The 21,470-nt window shown below is 33.1% G+C and overlaps 3 protein-coding genes across 4 annotated transcripts in view; 1 reads left to right on the plus strand and 2 right to left on the minus strand.

Moving 5' to 3' along the window:
• LOC106619470 (solute carrier family 46 member 2) overlaps positions 1 to 21,470 on the minus strand; it is a 50,183-nt gene that overhangs the window by 10,240 nt on the left and 18,473 nt on the right. The window lies entirely within an intron of this gene.
• Ctns (lysosomal cystine transporter cystinosin) lies at positions 1,542 to 16,835 on the plus strand. Of its 2 annotated transcripts, none has more exons than XM_014237561.3 (9): positions 1,542 to 1,849; positions 12,922 to 13,024; positions 13,090 to 13,219; positions 13,464 to 13,646; positions 13,722 to 14,082; positions 15,055 to 15,222; positions 15,335 to 15,452; positions 15,515 to 15,617; positions 16,556 to 16,835. In XM_014237561.3, exons 2-9 carry the CDS (start codon positions 12,952 to 12,954, stop codon positions 16,638 to 16,640), a joined length of 1,221 nt encoding a protein of 406 aa, XP_014093036.1. In that variant the 5' UTR covers positions 1,542 to 1,849; positions 12,922 to 12,951; the 3' UTR covers positions 16,641 to 16,835. The 2 variants fall into 2 exon arrangements, with proteins under 2 accessions (XP_014093036.1, XP_014093038.1); XM_014237563.3 differs by having other exon boundaries at positions 13,093 to 13,219.
• Positions 17,047 to 19,300, minus strand: LOC106619464 (heat shock protein 68). The gene has a single exon (XM_070105923.1). It carries the CDS (start codon positions 19,164 to 19,166, stop codon positions 17,241 to 17,243), a length of 1,926 nt encoding a protein of 641 aa, XP_069962024.1. The 5' UTR covers positions 19,167 to 19,300; the 3' UTR covers positions 17,047 to 17,240.

Genomic DNA, 21,470 nt, shown 5'->3' on the forward strand with positions numbered 1-21,470 from the left:
ATAAAAATCAATTTTCGACTTGGCAATAGGTGAAAAGAAAGAGGTAGTAGTTCTGGAGAAAGGACCATTTTCAGATCTGCGCCAAGATCAGTTTTGTTATATAAGCTGAAAATATTTACTGAAAAATAAGCATTTAACTTCCTGACCTCAACAAACAGCGGCCTTTAACTGGTGTAACCATCGCACAATGGCACTTTGTATGCTGTAAAGGAATACAATTTTCTGACTCCGACCACAAAATTTAAACGTACTCGTCTAAGATCTCTTCTCTGTAGGCCAACAAATTCGAAGCGGACCTTTCCCTAACCTTCCGTTTTATAGTTTCTACGAGAATAGCTTAAGTCACTCATAAGAACAGCAACACCAATCAAATTATTTCAAACCATTTATGTAAACTCGACTGCTTTGAGAACGAGCTCAGTTGCTGTTGTTGTAATTTCGAGGAATGGTGACGAGTTGACTGTCCTTGGTCGGATAAAAATCCAGGTTCGTTCCAGTTACTTAGACCCGACTGTCATAAGCTCAGTAATAGATAGCAGTGAAGTGTACTCCATCCAGAAAACAAAAAAACGTTAGCTTCGGTTCCTTCACAAATATAAATAAAAATTTATATAAAATTATCATATTACATTTAAAAACTTCATTTTGCCACAATTTTATGGTTATTAATATGCTTTTATTAGCTTGGGTTGTATGTATGTAATGGAATCTTAGAGCTTAATTTTCACCGGTTTCCAGAAGTCTGATCAACATAAAACTTTGCATTCGTGTCAAGGACCTAAGACAATGCAATAATTTGATAACAGTTTCCCATTACTTTAAAGGTGGGCGTAACCCCGCCCCTAAATGATTTAATGTATATATCTTCCAAACCGCTAAAGCTACCTCAACCAAATTTGCTGAGAGGAAGTCTTTTTCATACGCGATGAAAATGGCAAAATCAGATAATAACCACGCCCACTCCCCATATAACAGTTATGTTAAAATATTCTAAAAGTGCGATAACTGACGAAATAATTGCGCCATAAGCATTAATTTTCACAAACAAGATGGTAGGGAAGAGCTTTATAGAAGGAGGTTTAAAAATTCCTTTAAAGCGTGTTTTTTAGTTTTTTAAACTATAATTTATTTTATACACTACTACAAATTAAAAAAATAAAACATTTCAAATCTGAAGTTTTTGAAATTTGTTAAAAACTTTTAACTTAGTTTAAATTAAAATATATCTCTTATATAGCGATTACTTACTGTACATATCTGTCACTCATATCCCCATTTGATAACAATCTACATTGTTATCAATTATAGTACATATATAAGTATTGCAGATGTAACTGTAATCAGTTGTAGATTTGGCTTTCGTATGCTCTTGGATGCGGTTATCAGCTTAACAAATCGCTATATATTATATATAAACACTTCGCTGAGGCGCAAGCAGTAAGTACACTGAGCTGAGTGTACTGAATTGTCCGATTTAAAGTTTTCAACACTCATGTGTTTGCACTTTAGTGTTTCAATAAGAAGCGGTCTCCTCTTATTACAGACTGAGTGTGCCGTCATTAGTCGCGATATAAACGTCGAAGCGGTCGGACTCATATGTGCTCTGAGACTCGTATTTCGAACCCCGTATCGGCAACGGCTCACGTGTGACGATAAAGAAATTTTCGCTTAAGTTGCAAAGTTTTGCCCGCGTTATTCTGTATTGAGGGCTTTAAACTCAACACTTTATGAATACGCGAATAAATATTGATGTAAAAAAGTTAAAACTCGATTTTTGCATATTTGATTAATTAAACATTTCGGCTTTGGCCTATTAGCACAATTCCAACAATAATCGCTGGGCACTTTGGTATGTTTGTTTTCGTTTTCGTTTAGGTTTAACGTATATGTTGTTGTTTTTCAAAGTGGCGCTTATTATTTCCTGTGTGTTCCTTTTTATTCGTCGCTTTTTATTTTCTTTTTATATGTATGCAAAAATGTGCAAAGCTTTATTGCTTTTACGTGCTGTGGCGCAAGTTTTTGACGATTAGCAAAAAAAGAACGATTTTCTGTCGTATTGCTTACTGAAATAATTAATTAATGGCATACGCGAGCCAACAGATTTCAATGTGATTATTCAAATTCAAAATTATTATTCTTCAAATAGAAAGTGTTAATCCATATTTATATATACCCACTATATAAAGATTTGTATATTCTGCTGATTATTTACAATATAAGTATATGAAATTATCGGTTCATTCACACTCGGCCGGTGATAAAAGCGTGAATAGGCGTTCTAATTTAAGGATCAACATGCAAAAATAAACCAAGAACTGTGATATCTTAATACTATATACAACACTTCCATGGACACATATATACATACATACATCGTTGACATAGGGTATGGAAAGTATCCTCGGGTTTTTACTTTAAAAAATACTTATCTAGATATATTAAAGTTGAAGTCTGTAAATATATTAAAGTTAAAAAAATAAATGCTAATTACAAATGCTTATAATCTGAAATCAATTAAAACAAAAAAAATTTACAATAAAAATCTGCATAGTTAAATTTATGTGTTTAATTTCCTGGATTTTAATTATTCGATTATAGTTCAATTAATTTGACATTTTCATCGCGGCCATCTGGCTCACTAAACCTAATCAATAGAAAGTTTAATTTCTAAAAATATGTTAAATATTTTAAAGCAAATCTAGCTTACAAGACCTTGCCAATGAAGAACTTAAGATTTTATTCCGTTCAAATAAATGACAAAAGTCATTAAGGAATTATTGTAGTGAGTCTCTGCATAAAAATAAGACAGTTGTATAACTACTTTTGTAAAGAGAAGAATGTACTCATGGACTGGAAATAAATATCTTTTATTATTCATCATACTACAATATCCATTTCTTACTATGAAAAAATTAAAATTTATCCTTTATATCGTTAGAACGGAGTTTTATTTCTTTTGATGTTACGTTAATAATCAAAAAATCGATTTTTTTTGGAATATATGTCCAATGTACATGAAAATATTCTCTTAAAAATCCGGCCAATAGTTTCGGAAATATAAGCGTATTTTTATGAATTCTTTAACTTAGTAATCGACTCCCAAAACTTTAACCACGTTTTCGTCGAAACGCTGTTGAGTTGAAATTTTTAAACACCTTTGTAGATATATTTGTCAGGTAATGGTCGAAGGAATGCGATTTTTGACAATACTTTTCTCATAAAAAACCACGAATGAATAAATCGCTGATTATTAAGGTATACTAAACTATGTAAATGTACACTGTTTTTTTTTATTTACCATATAAAATGCCTCTTAAAAAAAAATTAACTTAAGAAAGAGTTTTTTCTGACTTGCAAGTGAAAATAACTCATTTAAATACCGCCGAGATAGTCAAACTATTGGTCCAGTGACACTGAACTGTAAGCTAAATAAATTGCAAAGGTTGTGGATAAATTTAGGGAAGTAATACTTAGATTGTCGCACTAATAGCAGGCAGAACCTGAGTGTGATTCTTATTTCCAATATCCAAAAGTGTTTTATAAAAAAGGACAGCCCCGCCGCTTATGGAAAAATCCAAAAATATTCCTGACATGGCAAACTACTCATAACATTTATTAGCCATAACGAGTCGGCTGAAAATTTTTCAGACCTTCCTAGAATGTGCACGACCACCTCGAACCACCACAAAACCACGACCAAGCTTCCAGCACAGCTATGCACCGATTGTGTCAGAATTACAAACCTTTCACGAGTCATATCGCTCGAACTGAGTTCGTGAACGATTTTTAAAGCGTGTTGGTATTACAGCAGCTCAAAATGTGATTCTATATGTGATACATTTATGCGTTCCTTTTTATGCTGCTATGCAATAATAGGAAATTCTTTCTTAATACAAGCTTTTACTACATTTTTTATAACATTCATACACACATATTCGTACAATCTGTTATATATATTATCACACTTGCAGGTATTAAATACATATATAAGGTACATACATATGTACGTCTATAAAAATAGTTATTCTGGTTCAATTGCTTCATACCTAAATGTTCTACGCTAACGTGTCAGTGGAAAAAATTCAATGCTGTATAATTATGCAAATATTTTCGAACAATACCAAAATATATTACACTAACCAAAAATAATTATTCAATTTGCGGTATATTTTTTAATTATTTTATTATTTCTTCTTCAAGCTTCATTTGGAATTCTTTAAATTATTGCGAAATATTCTAACTTGTGTTCTAATCTACGCTAACCACACTTTGGTTATAAAAATGTGCATAGTATATATTCGTATGTACATGTATGTATATTGAATTGCAACAAGGTAACGGGAAAATAGTTATAAAAATTTTATAACAAGAACAAGAGTTTGACGTTAACTGATTATTGATAAGGCAATAGAATTGTTAAAATGAATGATTTTCTTCGTCAAATGGAGGATAATAAAGTGGAACACATTCACATATGAGTGGTTTTATTATAATTATGTAATTAATAATTTAGTTCATTTAACTTGAGTATTACAGATATTAATAAGTATTAGTAAAAAGGGGATGTTATCAGTAATAATTAATAATTTGTAATAATAGCTCGCTTCTGCATTAAAAATATGCATCAATGTTATAGTAAAATGAGGAAAATATTAATATTTTGGTTTAGGTGCACACCGTTTTTTTTACCTATAGTTTAAATATAGTGGATACTTATCATACAAGGAAATATTACTAGCCTCTCAATGTAGAAATGGCGGACCTCTTTATCAAAAAAAAAAACCTTCAGATATGTAACGTACAGAAACCATTACTTTGTCCTGTATTTCAAAAATTTGAGCTTGGTAAACCTATGAAGGAAACCTCGGAAACCAAGACGTAATGATCCCAAAAATGTGATTTATACACATTAATTATCTTCAAGTAATGTATATAATATATGAAAATATTTAAGATGGCTGTTTTTAATGATTTAAGTATCTTTTATTCATTTCATATACGAGTATTTTAGATAACACATCGTGCCTATGAAAGTACATAATTGTATTGAAACCTCCTTAGTTTATAAATATAAACACAAAACGGCGTGTATAAAAACAAGATTGCAGTCTATATAAAATGATTTGCCAATATCATTACCAACTTCCAGAATAGTAGCATAGGCAAACTGTTTCCGTTTTATGTTATACTTGTAATATTTTTAGTAATCTTTTGTATTTCGGCTCTAATTGCATTTTCTGTTTAGGAAAAACAACGCTGGCCCCAAAATCAGCTGAATCGACTGAATATAAGCTACAGCACTCTGACAAGACCTTGAACAAGAAAAAATATGTATGTACATATGTATATAAACACAAGCTCGTAATTATCAATTGTCTCAGTTTTGATTTCACAATATTTCATACAACTAGAACAGTAAACTCTTCCGACACTAAACACGTCAGCCTCGCTAATTATTTGAAGATTTATTCTTTTTCAAGTGAATTCTTATCTTGATTTTTGAACTAAACTTTCGTCGAATTTCGAAAATTTCCAACATGTCCAGCAACATACACATATCGGATGGGATAAAATAATTCACTTCTTTAAAAGAAATTTAGACACATTATGTGCACAAAAATATTCTCGGAAATTCTTTGGAATCATATCGATATTTTTTTTAGATTTTAATCTCAGTTAATTAACTTTTTTCGACATTTCATCATTTTTTCCAAAGCGGAGGCCAAAAAATATGAGATTTTTGAATCCACTCAGCAGTTCGTTCCTGAGGATCTCTCATTTATATGGGTAATTGAACCCGGTCTCAATTTGTTGGTCGTTAGCGTGCAAGCCAAATCAGCTATATAGGTATGTCAACAGCTCGTTATTTTTAACTACGACTGTAAAGTTTATTTTTAGTTCTCTGTAGACTAAACAAATATACAGGTACCTAAACCGCTTAAATAATAATAACAAGTTGCGCATCATATTTATTTTATTTATGTGCATTGTTGTAAAAAAAACACTGAAGAACAAATGCAACCAAACAAAATGACAAATTTGCACTTTGAGTTGGTTGGCCCACAATTAATAGAAGCACAGCGTTGAGATAAAAAAAATATCGAAATTGAGATTATAAAAAATCTCGGAATATGTACGAGTAGAACTACCCAGAACCGCGGCTGGTGGAATTTAAAATGACACAAATTTTAATAAATTGTTTTTTATGGCTTAATAACTTGAGGCCACAGGCCAGGTTTCCCGTTATGAGGTAATTTTAACAAGTAGATAATTGCGTCATATCTAACTCACATTCCACGCAAAGCAATAAATTGCTCTTATCAAACTATGTGACATGTTCTTACATTCCATATAGACCTTATGAAAGTGTTACTTTGTTTAGGACTTACTTTGTTCAAAACTAACAAAATTATGGTAGGCTTGAACTGCAATGCACTATTCTTCTTTCTTTTACATTTATTGTGGTGTTTGTGTTTTGCTAATTTGTTGAGCACTGTGCATTTTCTATTTCGAATAGTTTAGTAATATAAGCTTATTATACTTGTTTATTTGCTAACTTTTTAAACCGGCTTATGAATACAGGCACTGAGACACAGGTGTTTTTCAGCGCTACTGAACGCTATATACATAAGTAGATACATGTACACTTACATGCGTATGTTTGTAGACCAGAATGTACAACCGAAACTTTAGCGATTCATTGCCAAGAGCGAGACTTATAAATTAGTCTTATTAACCATTTTTCAACTATGTGCTAACATATTCAGAGTGCACTCGTATATGTACATATGTGAAATTCCATACAGTTCAACTAAATTAAATACATATCACTAATTGATTTCCAAAGTTGAGGTAAGCTCCATTTTTTTAAACTGAAACGATCGTTTTAACTTGAAATTTTCTCTTGTTGCTAACACGGTTGCATTTACAATATGGAAAGTGTTAAAACTTCCTACGCTAAATAACGCTAATTTCGATAAACTTTGATTATACTTCAAAAAGTTGTACTAGTTTCTACGAGTTTTGCAAAAATGCTCATGCCATTATAGCATATAGCTGTCATTGTATGATCTGCTGATCGATAAAAATCAAGTCGTTTTATGAAAACTTTTTATATGATATCTTTTCGAAATTTGGCACAGACTGTTGCCCAAGCCAATACTACAATCTCCGAATATATTGGTCAGAGCGGACCATTTGATCCCTGAAGATCTTTTTAACAGATCATTTATCCTTATTAAGTAACCTAAATTCAACTTCAAGGTTGTTTATATCATAAAACGTGTCTAGAAAGAACTAGCAAAACATTTTCTGTTAGAATAAGTCATGGTCCGGTTTCGTTCAATGAGAAACTACTGTTGTTGGTACGAAGTATATTTTTTTTATTCAATATTATCTCTCTTACTTCCATACTTTTATTCCAATGATCCTCCAATAATTTTATGCCATCCTTATAATGGCTTTCCGAAAGCTCTGCAAAATACCCGTCTACGGCTGTAAAAACTTCGACGAAAAACGTTTGCAAGGAAGGAATTGTTTCAGGTTTCTGAAGAGGTAGCAGTCGCTGGGAGTCAATTCTGGTGAATACGGTGGATGCTCAAGCAATTCGTTCTTTAATTCGTTGAATTTTGTCATTGTTAAAACACCTTTGTAAGCAGGTGCATTGTCTTGAAAAAAAATTATTTTTTTTCTACTGCAAACCAGGTCTTTTCTCACGAATTTTTTCATGCAGCTGATCCAAAAGGCTGCAATATCATTCAGAGTTTATTGTTTTACCTTTCTACAGAAAATCAATCAACAAAATTCCTTTTGCATCCCAAAAAACTGATGTCATAACCTTCTTTGCTGATCGTTATGACTTCACCTGCTTTAGAGCTGAACAACCAGCTTCAGTCCACTGTAAACGTTCTTGTTTTAATTTAGGATATTGGTGATAGATCCAAGTCTCATCCATGGTTCTAAAACGACGCAAGAAATCGGTTTTATTCTGCCTAAAACGCTCCAAGTTATGCTGAGAAATTTGTTTTTGATACAGTTTTTGTTGAATTGTTAACCTGTGCGGCACTAACTTTTCCAAGTCCTTTTTCATATGTAAATCTTCATGTAAAATATAAAGTACTCGTTCGTTCTGCGATACCTATGGCATTAGCAATTTTACGCTTAGTCAAGCTTGAATCATCACTAACAATATTATGAACTTCCTCACTGATTTTTGGTGTGGTTGCTGTTTTTGGTCGTCCTTCCCGTGAATCGTCTTCAAGCCTAGTACGACCACGTTTAAATTCATTAGCCCACAATTCAACGGTGCGTTTTGAAGGTGAGGACACTTTATACACTTCAAACAATTGTTCATAGATTTCCTTTGTTTTTAAACCTTTCAATACAAAGAATCTAATCACTGCGCGATATTCAATTCTTTCCATAATAAAAAAAAATACTCTGACACGTCAACTTCAAATGGCATGTAAACAAAGAATTAATTGAGAGAATGACTTGTAACTTTGCATGTGTTTTCACGACAGATGCACCAACTTGACAAAAAAATTTAGAGCTAGTAGTGCTAATTCTTGGTGAGAGCAGAAACTTGACAACCAACCTATTTTTGCTGTAAGAAATGTTATATGTATTATAGCTTCCGCAGTGCAGCCGAAATTGACTGCGCGAATTGAATTGACGTAGTGAAATCCGTATATAATCAATTATCTATATATTCCTACGTTTTATTTTATAAAATAGATATACTTATAAGTAAAAATATTACATTATTTCTGCTTATTCCTTGTCCCTAGCACCACTCCAATTGCGAGATATACTTCTTTAATCATACTTTTCCTAGCCATAAATTATTAGTGACAAAAGCAAATGTATTCAATTAAGCGGAAAATGCATTAATGATAATCCGATCAGTTCATTCAAGAGCGATAAGTTTCATTCATATATTACGAGATGGAGAATATGTCCATAATCGAAACTTATAGGATCATGAAAATAATTTAAGTAATTAATTCTTAATTATTTATATCAGATATACTTTGAGTCATTTGCTTAAACGGTATCCAATAAATCTTAGATAATTAAAATCAATCTGCAAATCCGGGAACAAAATGTATCTATGATATGGAGATGGCTTTTGAGTTACCCTATATATATAAGTTAATTAAAGAAAAAATAAGCATTTATGTAATCTTTGACAACGGATTTTTATTATTGTACAACTATGCAATTAATAATGAAATGACAATACCTGTGTAAAGATTTTGTCCTATATGACGATTTACACATCAGATAAACGACCCTATTATGAAACAATGTATTCTCGATATAAAATTTATAATCATATTATTAAAGACAACCTGTCCGACGTACTCACATAGAATAAACCAATTTTTGTAATAACAGCTTGCATATCGATTTAATAGCGATATTCTAATCTTAGCTGTACAAAAAATTTATGTGCAATGTCAATTTAATAACCGTTGTTATCAGCTACGTGGTTTGTATGAGTTTTATGGCTTGTTGTTGTGTATACTTAATAAAGTGACTATTGAAATTATTAGGGATGAACATTGAAACTAAGTTAAACACAGATGAATTTAACAAAGTAATAAAGCCAACCTTAACGAAATGTCAGTCACCAAATGATAGATAAATTTTCTTGTTAAATTGTAAGCAATAATTTTTCATAATCATATAATCATAATGGCAGTATAAGTTTTGTATATCAAATTAGATATGTAAAAATTTGACAGCTGTCAAACAATATTGGAAGTTAACCGAACAAACTTATATGCATACGAGCATATGTATACAAATATAGATAAATTAGCTAGAAAAATGATCAGTAGAAGAATCAACCATTATGTTACGAATAATTCCATTATTAGATTTAAAGTATTCCGCTTAAATTACCAATCCCGGCACGAAATATGGGAATTCCATATTATGATTACGTCAAATAAACGTCATTTTCAATGGTAGTGGATACTTATGCACGTCCATTCATCAACAACCAAAATAATGTTGCCTAGAATTACTAATTACTGGTCGAATTCATGTTACTGACCTTTACTTAGAAAAGTAAATAAGTCATATAACAATTACAATTTAAGCAAGTGCTCACGTACATATCTAACATACTTCCCCCATTGCCCCGTATAGACAATGGCACACTATTGGCAAACAGCGATTACATTTTCACTGGCGCAATTAATCGGCGTTTGGTCATTCCAATAAACACTAATATGATAATTTTAGCACGTTCGGTCTCGTTTTCATTTAATAAATGGACGTCGCAGTACTCAATCACGTTTTAAAGGTTCACAGCGTATGCACGTATGGACGTATAATTTTTACAAGGGTGGTACAATAAAGCAAGGGTATTTAAAACCCAATTTTGAATTTAAAATACTTTAAGATAATATTCTCTCTCTCATTTATAATTAAATCTTTTTAAACATTAATGGAATATGCCACGATCTAGCACCACTTAGTAACCTAACTTTGTCTTTGGAAAAGTTGACATGTTTCTACATTTTTAGCTTACATCCGCTCGACAAAGTTTAAGATTGGCGCAGACCATTAGTTTATAACCAGTGCTCACCTTGTTCAGCTATTTCCTCCTTTCGAAATTTCACTCTTATGGTATGGGGTCGCACTGAGTAGATGGGTTATGGTCACGAAGGCCTTCGCATCTGTATGCTTGTGTACTGGATTAGGTGTGTCCCAAATAAGTTGGACTCTGTTACAAGCTGATATGCTATTGACTACTCTTGCTACGCACCCCCGAACCAATAATGACTAATTACTTATGTGTATATCTGAAATAAACCGAAATATTGTACCGACCAGGGTATTATCATGTGCTCAGTTGACCTGGGAGATTTAAAGGGAACTTATTCGCTAAATAGGGCTTCACTTGAAAAATGTATTGAAAAACGAAAGATGCCATGTTGATTTTTATGCTTTACTTATAGAGCAGAGTCGATAACTTTAAACGGAACTTTGGTTCAGTAACGTTCTTTATTTTTTTGCGTTTTCTGAAAAAAAAATTACCGTAGTAATATATATATATTTTTTAGCATTAAAAAGTAAATAAACAACGAAGAAAAAATCACACCGGCTATTTCAAAAAAGCAGATATTTTGTCGTGGATCTCCTTCACCGATATTAAATCAAAATAAGGTGAAAACATAAATATTTGAAATAAAAAGATACGGTGTGTTTGGGATATAAAAAGGTTAGCTCACCCCAAATTTAGTGTAAATTATTAGAGAATTTTTTTTTTGTAAAAGAAAAATAATATCATAAATATAATCACATAAATATGAAGTTATATGAAGAAAATGTTAGCACAAAAGTTGTAGATATTCGTATTAACTACAACATTACCATGTAACTGTTTTCCCTAGGACTTGTAGTCTTTCCGGGAATCGAGATAAACCGTTTTTTACCCTTAAAGTTTCAACCACTTCCCCTTTTTTTCACTTCCTGACCACATATTACCTGTATATTATTTTTTCTTTCAATTTTGTTATATTTTTTCTTACATGCATATCATCTTCTATTGAGTTGAATCTGTTCAATCCCGTCTTGTAATTACAAAACAATTGATTCAACCAATCTGTAGTACTACATACAAAGTACATATGTGAAGTATGTATCTTTATTAGGGCAATCAATAAATGCACTTTCATAAATACATCAGTGTATGAAAAATCCACACGCACTTTACTCGTATTAATTGATTCAATTGCGTGGAATTTCCGCACTTAGGCATGAAGCAGTAAAGGAAATTATTAAAAATAAACATACACATATACATATGTACATATGTACATTCCAGACGATCTGATGTGCATTCCTTAAATATTGTTTCAAATACCAACTAAACATTTTATATAAGTGAATATGAATGAAAGTGTTGACAAAAAAATTTAAAAATTTTTTGAATGTAGCTGTTGTAGTAGATTCTCAGAGAAACAATAATAAATTAAATAATATAATGAAAGTATTAACAATTAATTAATTAGCGAGTAGTAGTAGTAGAGAGTTTACAAGTAATGGAAAATATAATATATGTATGAACATGACTACATACAAGTATTATATATCCATGTTTGCCATGCATTAAATATGTACGAGTATGAACACAATTACATTCAATAGTAGTGATACCGAAATGTTGATAACTTTAACTATAATGAATGATATTTAAAACGAGAAAAAGCGTTAACTTCAGACCAAAGCTATACTATAATACTCATCATAAATCCATACAAGAACTAGATTTTGATCGGTCAGTTTGTATGGTTGCTACATATACCAGTCTACTATAGTGGTCAGATCTGAATAACATGTACAGTGAATGGCAGCAATGAATATCCTATAGTGGTCCGATAACAGAGATTACGACAAATGAGCAGCTTCTTGGGGAGAAAATTATATCTGTACATATATTTGTAAAAGTTCAGAGCGATTTCTCAAAAACTTAGGGGCTAGTTAGCATATATACAGACAGACGGACATGGCTACTATAAATCGATACATACATATGTATATACTTTAAAGGGTTTCCGACGTTTCCTACTTTCTGTTACATGCTACGTAGCGAACTTATACCCTGTTCAGAGTATAACGATTCCACTACAATGATTACAAGTATGCGATATAAGCGCATATACATGTATGAGATTATTTTAAATGCTTTCGACAGATTTCAGTTACTAATTTACTAGTTTTTTTGAGAGATCATTAGAAATCTTACGAGGAAATCGCGCACTTCTAGAGTTATCTAATGTATTGCCGATTAGCTAACTTTCAATCTCCAAAACAGCTAAGATATTATTCGATGAAATTTGCAATCTAATTTTCTTATATCTATTTTCAATTTGTTAAAAATTTTAAAATATTTATTTATTTCAGAAAATTTGTGTAATAGAGAACGCGCCAAAAATGAAGGGTTCTACTGGTATTCACAGTATACCACGATATACGAAATCATTAATTTTTGTGTTATCAATAACAGGTGAGTTAGGGAAATGTATATTTTATTGTATTTTATAATAACTAATTAATTCGGCGAATTTCCAGCAGCTTTACTCACACAAACAATCGCAGATGAACGATTCACGCGAAGCTCTAACCGAAGCGGGTTAACGGTATCCACACATGATCTCACAATTATAGTAAATAACATAAAAACATTTGATGTTTTACTCAGGTGAGTCGCAGGAGAATCAAGTATATGTAAGCCTTTACAGGGTGAGGCAATATTTGCAAAGTATTAATACTGAGAGCAAGCAATACAATCGCAACAAGCGAAATAAAATTAATCCGTTCCTACGCTAGTAGAAACTACGTCACCAACCACCATTTGATGATTATTTTGTTAATTATTAGATTTTACAATTCCTTCGCAATGAGATTGCTATAATTACATAGGGTACTTTTCTTATATTCTACAGTGAACCATTGGCACAAGACGTCTTTATCCAATTGGTAAAACAACATGAGACTTTAGTAGAATTGGACCCTAACTATTTCACAATCAGTGCGTCGAATCCACAAAATAGAACCGTTAGCGTGCGGGGTCTCCAACTTGGGCACCTAGATGTTACCGCCACGAGTGTACCGGACGAGTCATGGATGTACGTACTATGCGCTACATTATGAATGAACTAACTTTTTATTATTGTAAAATATTCATACAATTTTCTATACAGTGTTGACGATTTATTTATACGCATTACTGTTGCAAAGTCGGAGCCTATTATTTACACCTCAATTGTGTTCGGTTGGATTTATTTTCTGGCCTGGTCCATTTCGTTCTATCCGCAGATTTTCATTAATTTTAAGCGAAAATCTGTAGTTGGACTCAACTTTGACTTTCTCGCGCTCAACGTTGTTGGTTTTGCACTGTATAGTGTTTACAATTGTGGCCTTTATTGGGTATCCAGCATACAGGAGGAATATGCCAGTCGACATCCACGTGGTATAAATCCAGTTTTATTGAATGATGTAGTATTCGGTTTACATGCGGTGTTTGCGACAGTCATCGCAATTATTCAGTGTGTTTTATATGAGGTGAGGTTGGGTGAATCACAACGCAAACATATCTACTAATTATAAATAGAAAGGTAAACTTTAATTGGTACAGTAATTATAACCGAATAGTGTATATTAAGATTTCCACGATGTTTATGACCCAGAAAGTATATAGAGGGTCAAACTATATAGTAATCGCTATAGATGGGTTTTCCCTTGTCAAGATAGTCGATAAATATTACACTTGTCATATCCCAAAATACCGAGGCCATAACCTTTCCAGCACATTGTTGTGATTTCGAGACGAGGTTCTCCAGCTGCTGTCCACTCAAATGACGGTCATCGATTCCGGAGTGAAGTGATGGATCCAAGTTGAAAATTCCGGTTTGTTACGTTTAAACATGGCCAAACACTGCTCAGAATCATCAACATGTTGCTGTTTTTGGTCAACAATCAGCAAACGCGGCAACTGAGCTTTCTCAGCTATATCAAGCAACTTTACTTCCCGATCATTCAGAACCATTTTGTGGATATTTTTATGATTTCTGGTGTTATAGCCTCATTTGGACGCCCACTGTGTTTTGAATCGCTGGTGTCTCTACGACCACGTTTGAAGTCAGCAAACTAACGTTTTATTGTGGTTTCTGATGATGCGGAGTCCCCATAACAATTTTTAAGCCATTGTTTTGCTTTTACGAAATTTTTTCCCTCAAAAAGCAGTGTAAAATTAAAACACGAAATTAGTTATCACCCATTACTTTTAAAATAACAAAAGTAGCGTCACTCTTAGCACACTAACTCGCAAATGTATAGAATGTTATGAAATTTTAACAGCTGGCTTTTGAAGGTTAATACTAAGTGGAAATGAGGGAATTTAATAAAACTAGTGCCATATGAGACCCGGGACTTTTCAGCCCATGTGTTATATTATAAGCAAAGCACCTGAGAAGAGTACAACCGAAGTTAACATTTTTTCTTATTTTATTTTATTATTATGTGTTATTATTACAGCGCGCCGATCAAAGAATCTCCAGAATCGCTTCATGTATATTAGGCGCAATCGCTATAATTGTTTTGGTTACATTAATTCTAGCCGTTACTGGTGTTGTGTATTGGCTGGATTTTCTATACTACTGCAGTTACATTAAACTGGCGATGATCATCAAATACGTGCCTCAGGTTAGTTAAAAAAAAAAAAAATATTGGCTTAAAGGCAGCTCAAAAAAAAAACGCTGTGTAAAAGATAAACTATCAAATTTTATTAATACTTGTTTCTCTTGAATGTCTGTAGGCGCTGATGAACTATCGCCGCAAAAGCACTACTGGCTGGAGTATTGGTAATATCCTATTGGATCTCACTGGTGGTTTGCTCAGCATGTTGCAGATGATCTTGAACGCATACAATTATAGTAATTTGTTTTGGTTTTCATTCATTTAAAAAATAATTTATATTTTATTTGCATATTTGTAGATGATTGGGTGTCAATTTTTGGTTCTGTGACGAAATTCGGCATGGGTCTATTCACTGTGCTCTTCGATATATTGTTTATTCTACAACACTATGTATTTTACAGGTTTGTTCGAAAAGCTCTAAAGTATATTTATTAATCACTTATCTTAGTGTTGGCCACAATTTATCCATACATTAAAAATCACACAAATACATGTACAGGGTTTTCCAATAAGAGTGATATGATTAAAAAAAAACCCCACTACTTGTTAAGGAAATTCAACAGTTTTTTATTTAATGTGAAGTAAAATCGATACAATTGAGTTCTGTATATAACATCATTCAAATGGCCTCCAAGACTTTTTTTGCAGGAACGAATTCGATGAACCCAATTGTCGAGTACTTTTTCCACTAAATCAAGTCGTTCAATATTGACTTCAAACGCTTGAAGAGACTAGTTTATAGCTAAAGACCAATGACTTTAAATAACCTCACAAGAAGTAGTCTAATGGTGTTAAACCACAACTTCTTGGAAGTCATTCAATGTCACAATTTCTTAAAACTATCGAATCTCCAAACTTTCCTCGCAATAATTCGGTTGTTGCACGTGCATTGCGGCACATAGTACCGTCTTCTTAGAACCAGATGTTGTCGAGATCAACTTCTTCCAATTTCGGCCTTAAAAAGTTTTTTATCATCGACCGATCTCCATTAACAGGACATCAGCTTTATTTCAAAAAAAAAAAAATGGGTGAAACGACACTTAGAAATCATATCATCCCTATTGGAAAACACGATATAATATTTTGTGATATAGACAAACAGATAAATCACAGTTTGGTCAAGGCAAAAGCTCAATAATTCCAAATTGCATCACCAACTGAACACACAGCTTCATCAATGGCATACACGAATACACCCATTGAAGCACCTGCATACGCACACAATTATAAATGTACATATATGTATATGTATGCACATAACCACATAACTGTCATATTCATAAAAATGCACTTGCTCTGCTAGTCGATATTCTATATAAATGCATAATTTTTTTTCTAGGCACTCCCAACAGCTTTCCATCTCTACGATTACTAACGCCACAGAAGTGGTTACTGACAAAGCTGACGAGCAACCGCGCTATTAGTTTTACTTATTTATGTTTTATTATTATTTTTTAGGTTTTGTGTTTAATATTTATTTTGTTAATGCTTGTTAAACACTCATGTGTATATGTGTATACTCACACACTTTTCTTGTACTTAAGATGTAAGTATGTAATATAATTTAAATTATTACGAATAAAAGTATACAATTGAGTACTTTTAAGGACACCCCAAAATTGTAAACACACTTTTATTTCAAATGATTGGAAACTAATTTATTACTTTGCAAGAAAATTTTGAGAGATAACTCATTAGAAATTCGAATGTAAATCTATAATGGAATTTTTATTTTCGGAATTGCCTAAGTACAAATAAGCGAAGAGCGGAACAACAAACTAAAATATTCGAACTCCATATTTGAAACACCCGTTTTAGTAAAATGCGAAATTCTTTGTTTAAAACATATTAAAAAGCGGCCGATTTTATTCAATATTTGTAAGAAACTACGAACTTAAATCAACAATAACAACAGATTTACACAAGCTTTCATTTCAAAGATAATTTAACTAATAACTAAATCACAGTCTTGTTCTAATTACTTAATCAAATAAATCAAAATTGAATTGTATTGAAACTGGAGTTTAGTCCACTTCTTCGACTGTTGGTCCACCGTAATTACCACCGCCAAAACCACCAGATTGTTGACCGCAATTACCAGGTTGCGAACCAGCACCTCCTGCTTGCTGGTGCATTTTTGTCATAATTGGACTACATATTTTCGTTAGCTCCTCCAGCTTATACTCAAACTCCTCCTTTTCGGCAGTGGTATTGCCATCAAGCCATTTAATTGTCTCGTTACATTTCTCCAGTACTCGATCTTTATCTGATTGACTTAATTTACTTCCCGCTTCGTCAGCAGCTTGTTTCACACCAAACACATAACTTTCAAGTTGATTACGAGCAGCTATGCGTTGACGGTGTTTTTCATCTTCTTCGGCATATTTCTCGGCTTCATTTACCATACGATCGATGTCTGCTTGTGAAAGCCGTCCCTTATCGTTCTTTATAGTAATATTCTTAGCATTTCCGGTGCTCATCTCCTTTGCAGTCACATTCAAAATTCCATTAGCATCCAAATCGAATGTTACATCTACTTTGGGTACTCCTCGAGGAGCTGGTGGAATTCCAGTTAAATTGAATGTGCCCAACAAGTTGTTGTCTTTGGTCATGGCACGTTCGCCCTCAAACACCTGAATGGTGACAGCTGGTTGGTTGTCTGCATATGTCGTAAAGGTTTTAGACTGTTTGCATGGAATACGACTGTTCCGCTCAATCAATTTGGTCATCACTCCACCAGCGGTCTCAATTCCAAGTGATAATGGTGCCACGTCAACCAAGAGGACATCTTGAATTGCACTGCTCTTATCACCACTCAGAATGGCTGCTTGAATAGCTGCACCATATGCTACCGCCTCGTCTGGATTGATAGAAAGATTTAAACTCTTTCCACCGAAGAATGTTTGTAGCAAGCTTTGCACTTTAGGAATACGAGTTGAACCACCAACAAGGACAATATCGTGGATTTGGCTTTTGTCCATTTTGGCATCGTTCAAAGCCTTTTCTACTGGATCTAGTGTACTGCGGAACAAATCACCACACATTTCCTCAAACCGTGCTCGGCTTATTTTTGTGTAGAAATCTACTCCTTCGTATAGAGCATCAATCTCGATAGAGGCTTCTGTGCTGGACGACAGTGTACGTTTCGCACGTTCAGCCGCGGTCCTTAATCGTCGCAACGCTCGAGGATTCGATCGCAAATCCTTTTTATATTTTCTTTTAAACTCTTCTGCAAAGTGGCTTACCAATCGATTGTCGAAGTCTTCTCCACCCAAGTGAGTATCGCCAGCCGTCGCACGCACTTCAAATAGCGATCCTTCGTCAATAGTTAAAATGGATACATCGAAAGTACCACCGCCCAAATCAAATATGAGCACATTGCGTTCGCCTTTAAGGTTTTTATCCAGACCATAAGCTAACGCCGCTGCTGTTGGTTCATTAATAATTCGGAGAACATTCAACCCTGCAATGGCACCAGCATCCTTGGTGGCTTGACGCTGCGAGTCGTTGAAGTAAGCCGGCACTGTGATAACGGCATCTCTTACAGATGTACCCAAATACGCCTCAGCAGTTTCTTTCATTTTTGTTAGCACCATCGAACTTATTTCTTCGGGAGCAAACTTTTTCTGTTCTCCTTTGAATTCAACACTTAACTTAGGCTTTCCACGATCGTTAACCACTGTAAAAGGCCAATGCTTTATGTCCTCCTGGATTTTAGTATCATCAAACTTTCGTCCAATTAATCGCTTGGCATCAAACATTGTGTTCTTTGGGTTCATGGTAACTTGATTCTTCGCAGCGTCACCAATAAGTCGCTCCGAGTCTGTGAACGCCACATAGCTGGGTGTTGTGCGATTACCTTGATCGTTCGCTATGATTTCCACTTTTCCGTGTTGGAATACTCCTACACACGAGTATGTTGTTCCCAAATCTATTCCAATTGCAACCATTTTTATGGCTTTGTACTTTTTTAATAAATTATTTTCAATTAAACTGAATTAAACTTTCAATATTCACTAATATTCTGAAATTGTTTCTTATGCACTTGGTAAAAAGTTGTTCTTAATCTCTTTTGTTTTGCTAAATAACTTTAGCTAACTTTGTTATGTTTATTCGTTTTGACTTTTCAATTCAAACTATGCGGAGGAGAAATTTTCGGCCGCTATTTATATGAAATTGGTCGGAAAGAGAATTTTCGAGAACAGATTTCTTGACCTTTCTCGAAATGACTACGTGCTATCCGCTGTAAAAAAGGCAGACAGCTGACGATTGTGTGCAGTAATTGGGGAGAGAAATAAGAAACTGTCCTCAGCAAGGCGAAACCAGAGAATTTAGAAGAAGTCTATTTACGTTCTCTGGTGGAACTATGCGGAGGAGAATTTTTCGACCGCTACTTACATGAAATCTTTCGAAGAGAGAATTGTGGTAAATATAACTCTTGAGTAATCTCGAATGTCTAAGGACCGTTCGCTATTCGTAATTGAGAAAAACAACAAAGAGACGTAAAATATGTTGCCAGTAGGAATCTAGAAAACACTAGTTCTTAAGGTTTTATTGACACTGTCTATAACTGCAAAGTAATTATGCCGTATACAAATAGTTCAAAAATTAAAATCACTTACATGTTTGTTTACAATTTATCTGAGAGTTCGAGAGACTACCACAAATTGGTTGCAATCTCAAAAGTTTATATATAATAGTCGACCTATTTAATTTAAATTTGTATCTGACAGTTGATAAGGAGAGTATGAGTAATACTCTCATAAAATTGTTGTAGGAATTAAATTTATCAATTAAATATTTCTCTTGGAATGAAATTTCTTCTAGTAACTGTCGAATTGTTATGTCTTGAAATATTAACAATGAAATATTAACAAATTATGATTCTTAATTGAAAATATGTACATAATGTATTCAATTTACTAATATTACATTTACTACTTAAACGTAATGCTATGTGAAAGTTCACAATCTATAAAATTTCTTAACGTAACAATTGACTTTGCTAATTTTTTTAGATTAAGTTTTGGAAAATTGTTGGTCCTTTAATATAAAAGTATTCTCTAATTTAGGTCTAGCTTTTCTTGAAAACACTATTTTAGTTGTTTATCAAATTTCAAAGTTAGAATTCCACAAAACTACCTATTCTTTCTAAGAAGTATTGACTGCTTATTGGATATCCGAACAAATTGAAACAAATGTTGTTGTGGTAATCCCATAATATAATGAGTGAGTATATCAAATAGAATGTGGATTTCTGCATCAAAAAAATGATCCGAAACATGCAAAGCCAGGAAAGCATTGCTATCTAGCTTCAATTCTAACGAATTTGTAGTTACAGCTCAAATTTCCCGAACATTTATAGACCTATTCCACTATATTTATTAAAATTTGAAACCCAAACCAGTGTTCTTACTACATTAAGAATCAACTATTTGTCTGTACTTTAACTACTGTCTTATTGTATGAAAAGTATACATACTGCTTATTGTGTTCCCGCTACCTGGGATTGCAAATGCTACTAGTTGAAAGTTGCATATAAATACATTTGTAGTAGAGTTAAATTTCTAATGTTCCTCAATATGTGTGGATTTATGGGGTTTTGTAAATACAGTAAGTCCGCAGTTTTGATTCACTGTTTTTTTTGTGATGAAAACTTATTAAAATATGATAGATACTTATGTACATCAATATGGAGTTCATTTACATTCTCTGGTATGTACACGTGGAGGAATAGAATTTTTAATATTATCACTTATCAATAAATATATATGCGCGCACTGCTCTATATGTAAGTATGTATGTAAAAATATTCGTATGATCTTGCAAAATAAGTTATGCATACAAATATATTAGCGAATGTAAGTATATCACAATTGACAACTCCGAAATTTGTAGTAAATCACACAACATTTTCATTCATGAACGCTGGCGCACATGCAATAAGCTAAGTCGTTTCATTCATAAAAGTAGACACCATCTCCCTCTACGAACATGCGTTTACATCAAGCGCCTTTTCGCGACGATTCTTCTAAGTTCTCAGATTTAACAATATGGGATTGAACTTTTGTTTGTTTATATATTTGTTTAGAAGAAGATAAATATAATCTTGTTTAATTTAAAAACAACATTATTTCTCTTTTAATATATTGGTACTCTCCGCTCCCATTTCTCAAAATATACATTTGTACATATATATGCATAAACGTTCTCGATTGCAGTTAGGAGGAGATGCTCTTCTCCACTTTGTTGAG

This window comes from Bactrocera oleae, chromosome 2 (genome assembly GCF_042242935.1).
Source record: "Bactrocera oleae isolate idBacOlea1 chromosome 2, idBacOlea1, whole genome shotgun sequence".
NCBI lineage: Eukaryota > Metazoa > Arthropoda > Insecta > Diptera > Tephritidae > Bactrocera > Bactrocera oleae.

Bases quoted from the DNA above. Each gene is read 5' to 3' on its own strand.
- Ctns (XM_014237561.3), top strand. From the start codon at position 12,952: ATGAAGGGTTCTACTGGTATTCACAGTATACCACGATATACGAAATCA. The intron at 15,223-15,334 runs GTTAGTTAAAAA...GAATGTCTGTAG, and splicing joins TCATCAAATACGTGCCTCAG to GCGCTGATGAACTATCGCCG. The intron at 15,618-16,555 runs GTTTGTTCGAAA...TTTTTTTTCTAG, and splicing joins CAACACTATGTATTTTACAG to GCACTCCCAACAGCTTTCCA.
- LOC106619464 (XM_070105923.1), bottom strand. From the start codon at position 19,166: ATGGTTGCAATTGGAATAGATTTGGGAACAACATACTCGTGTGTAGGA.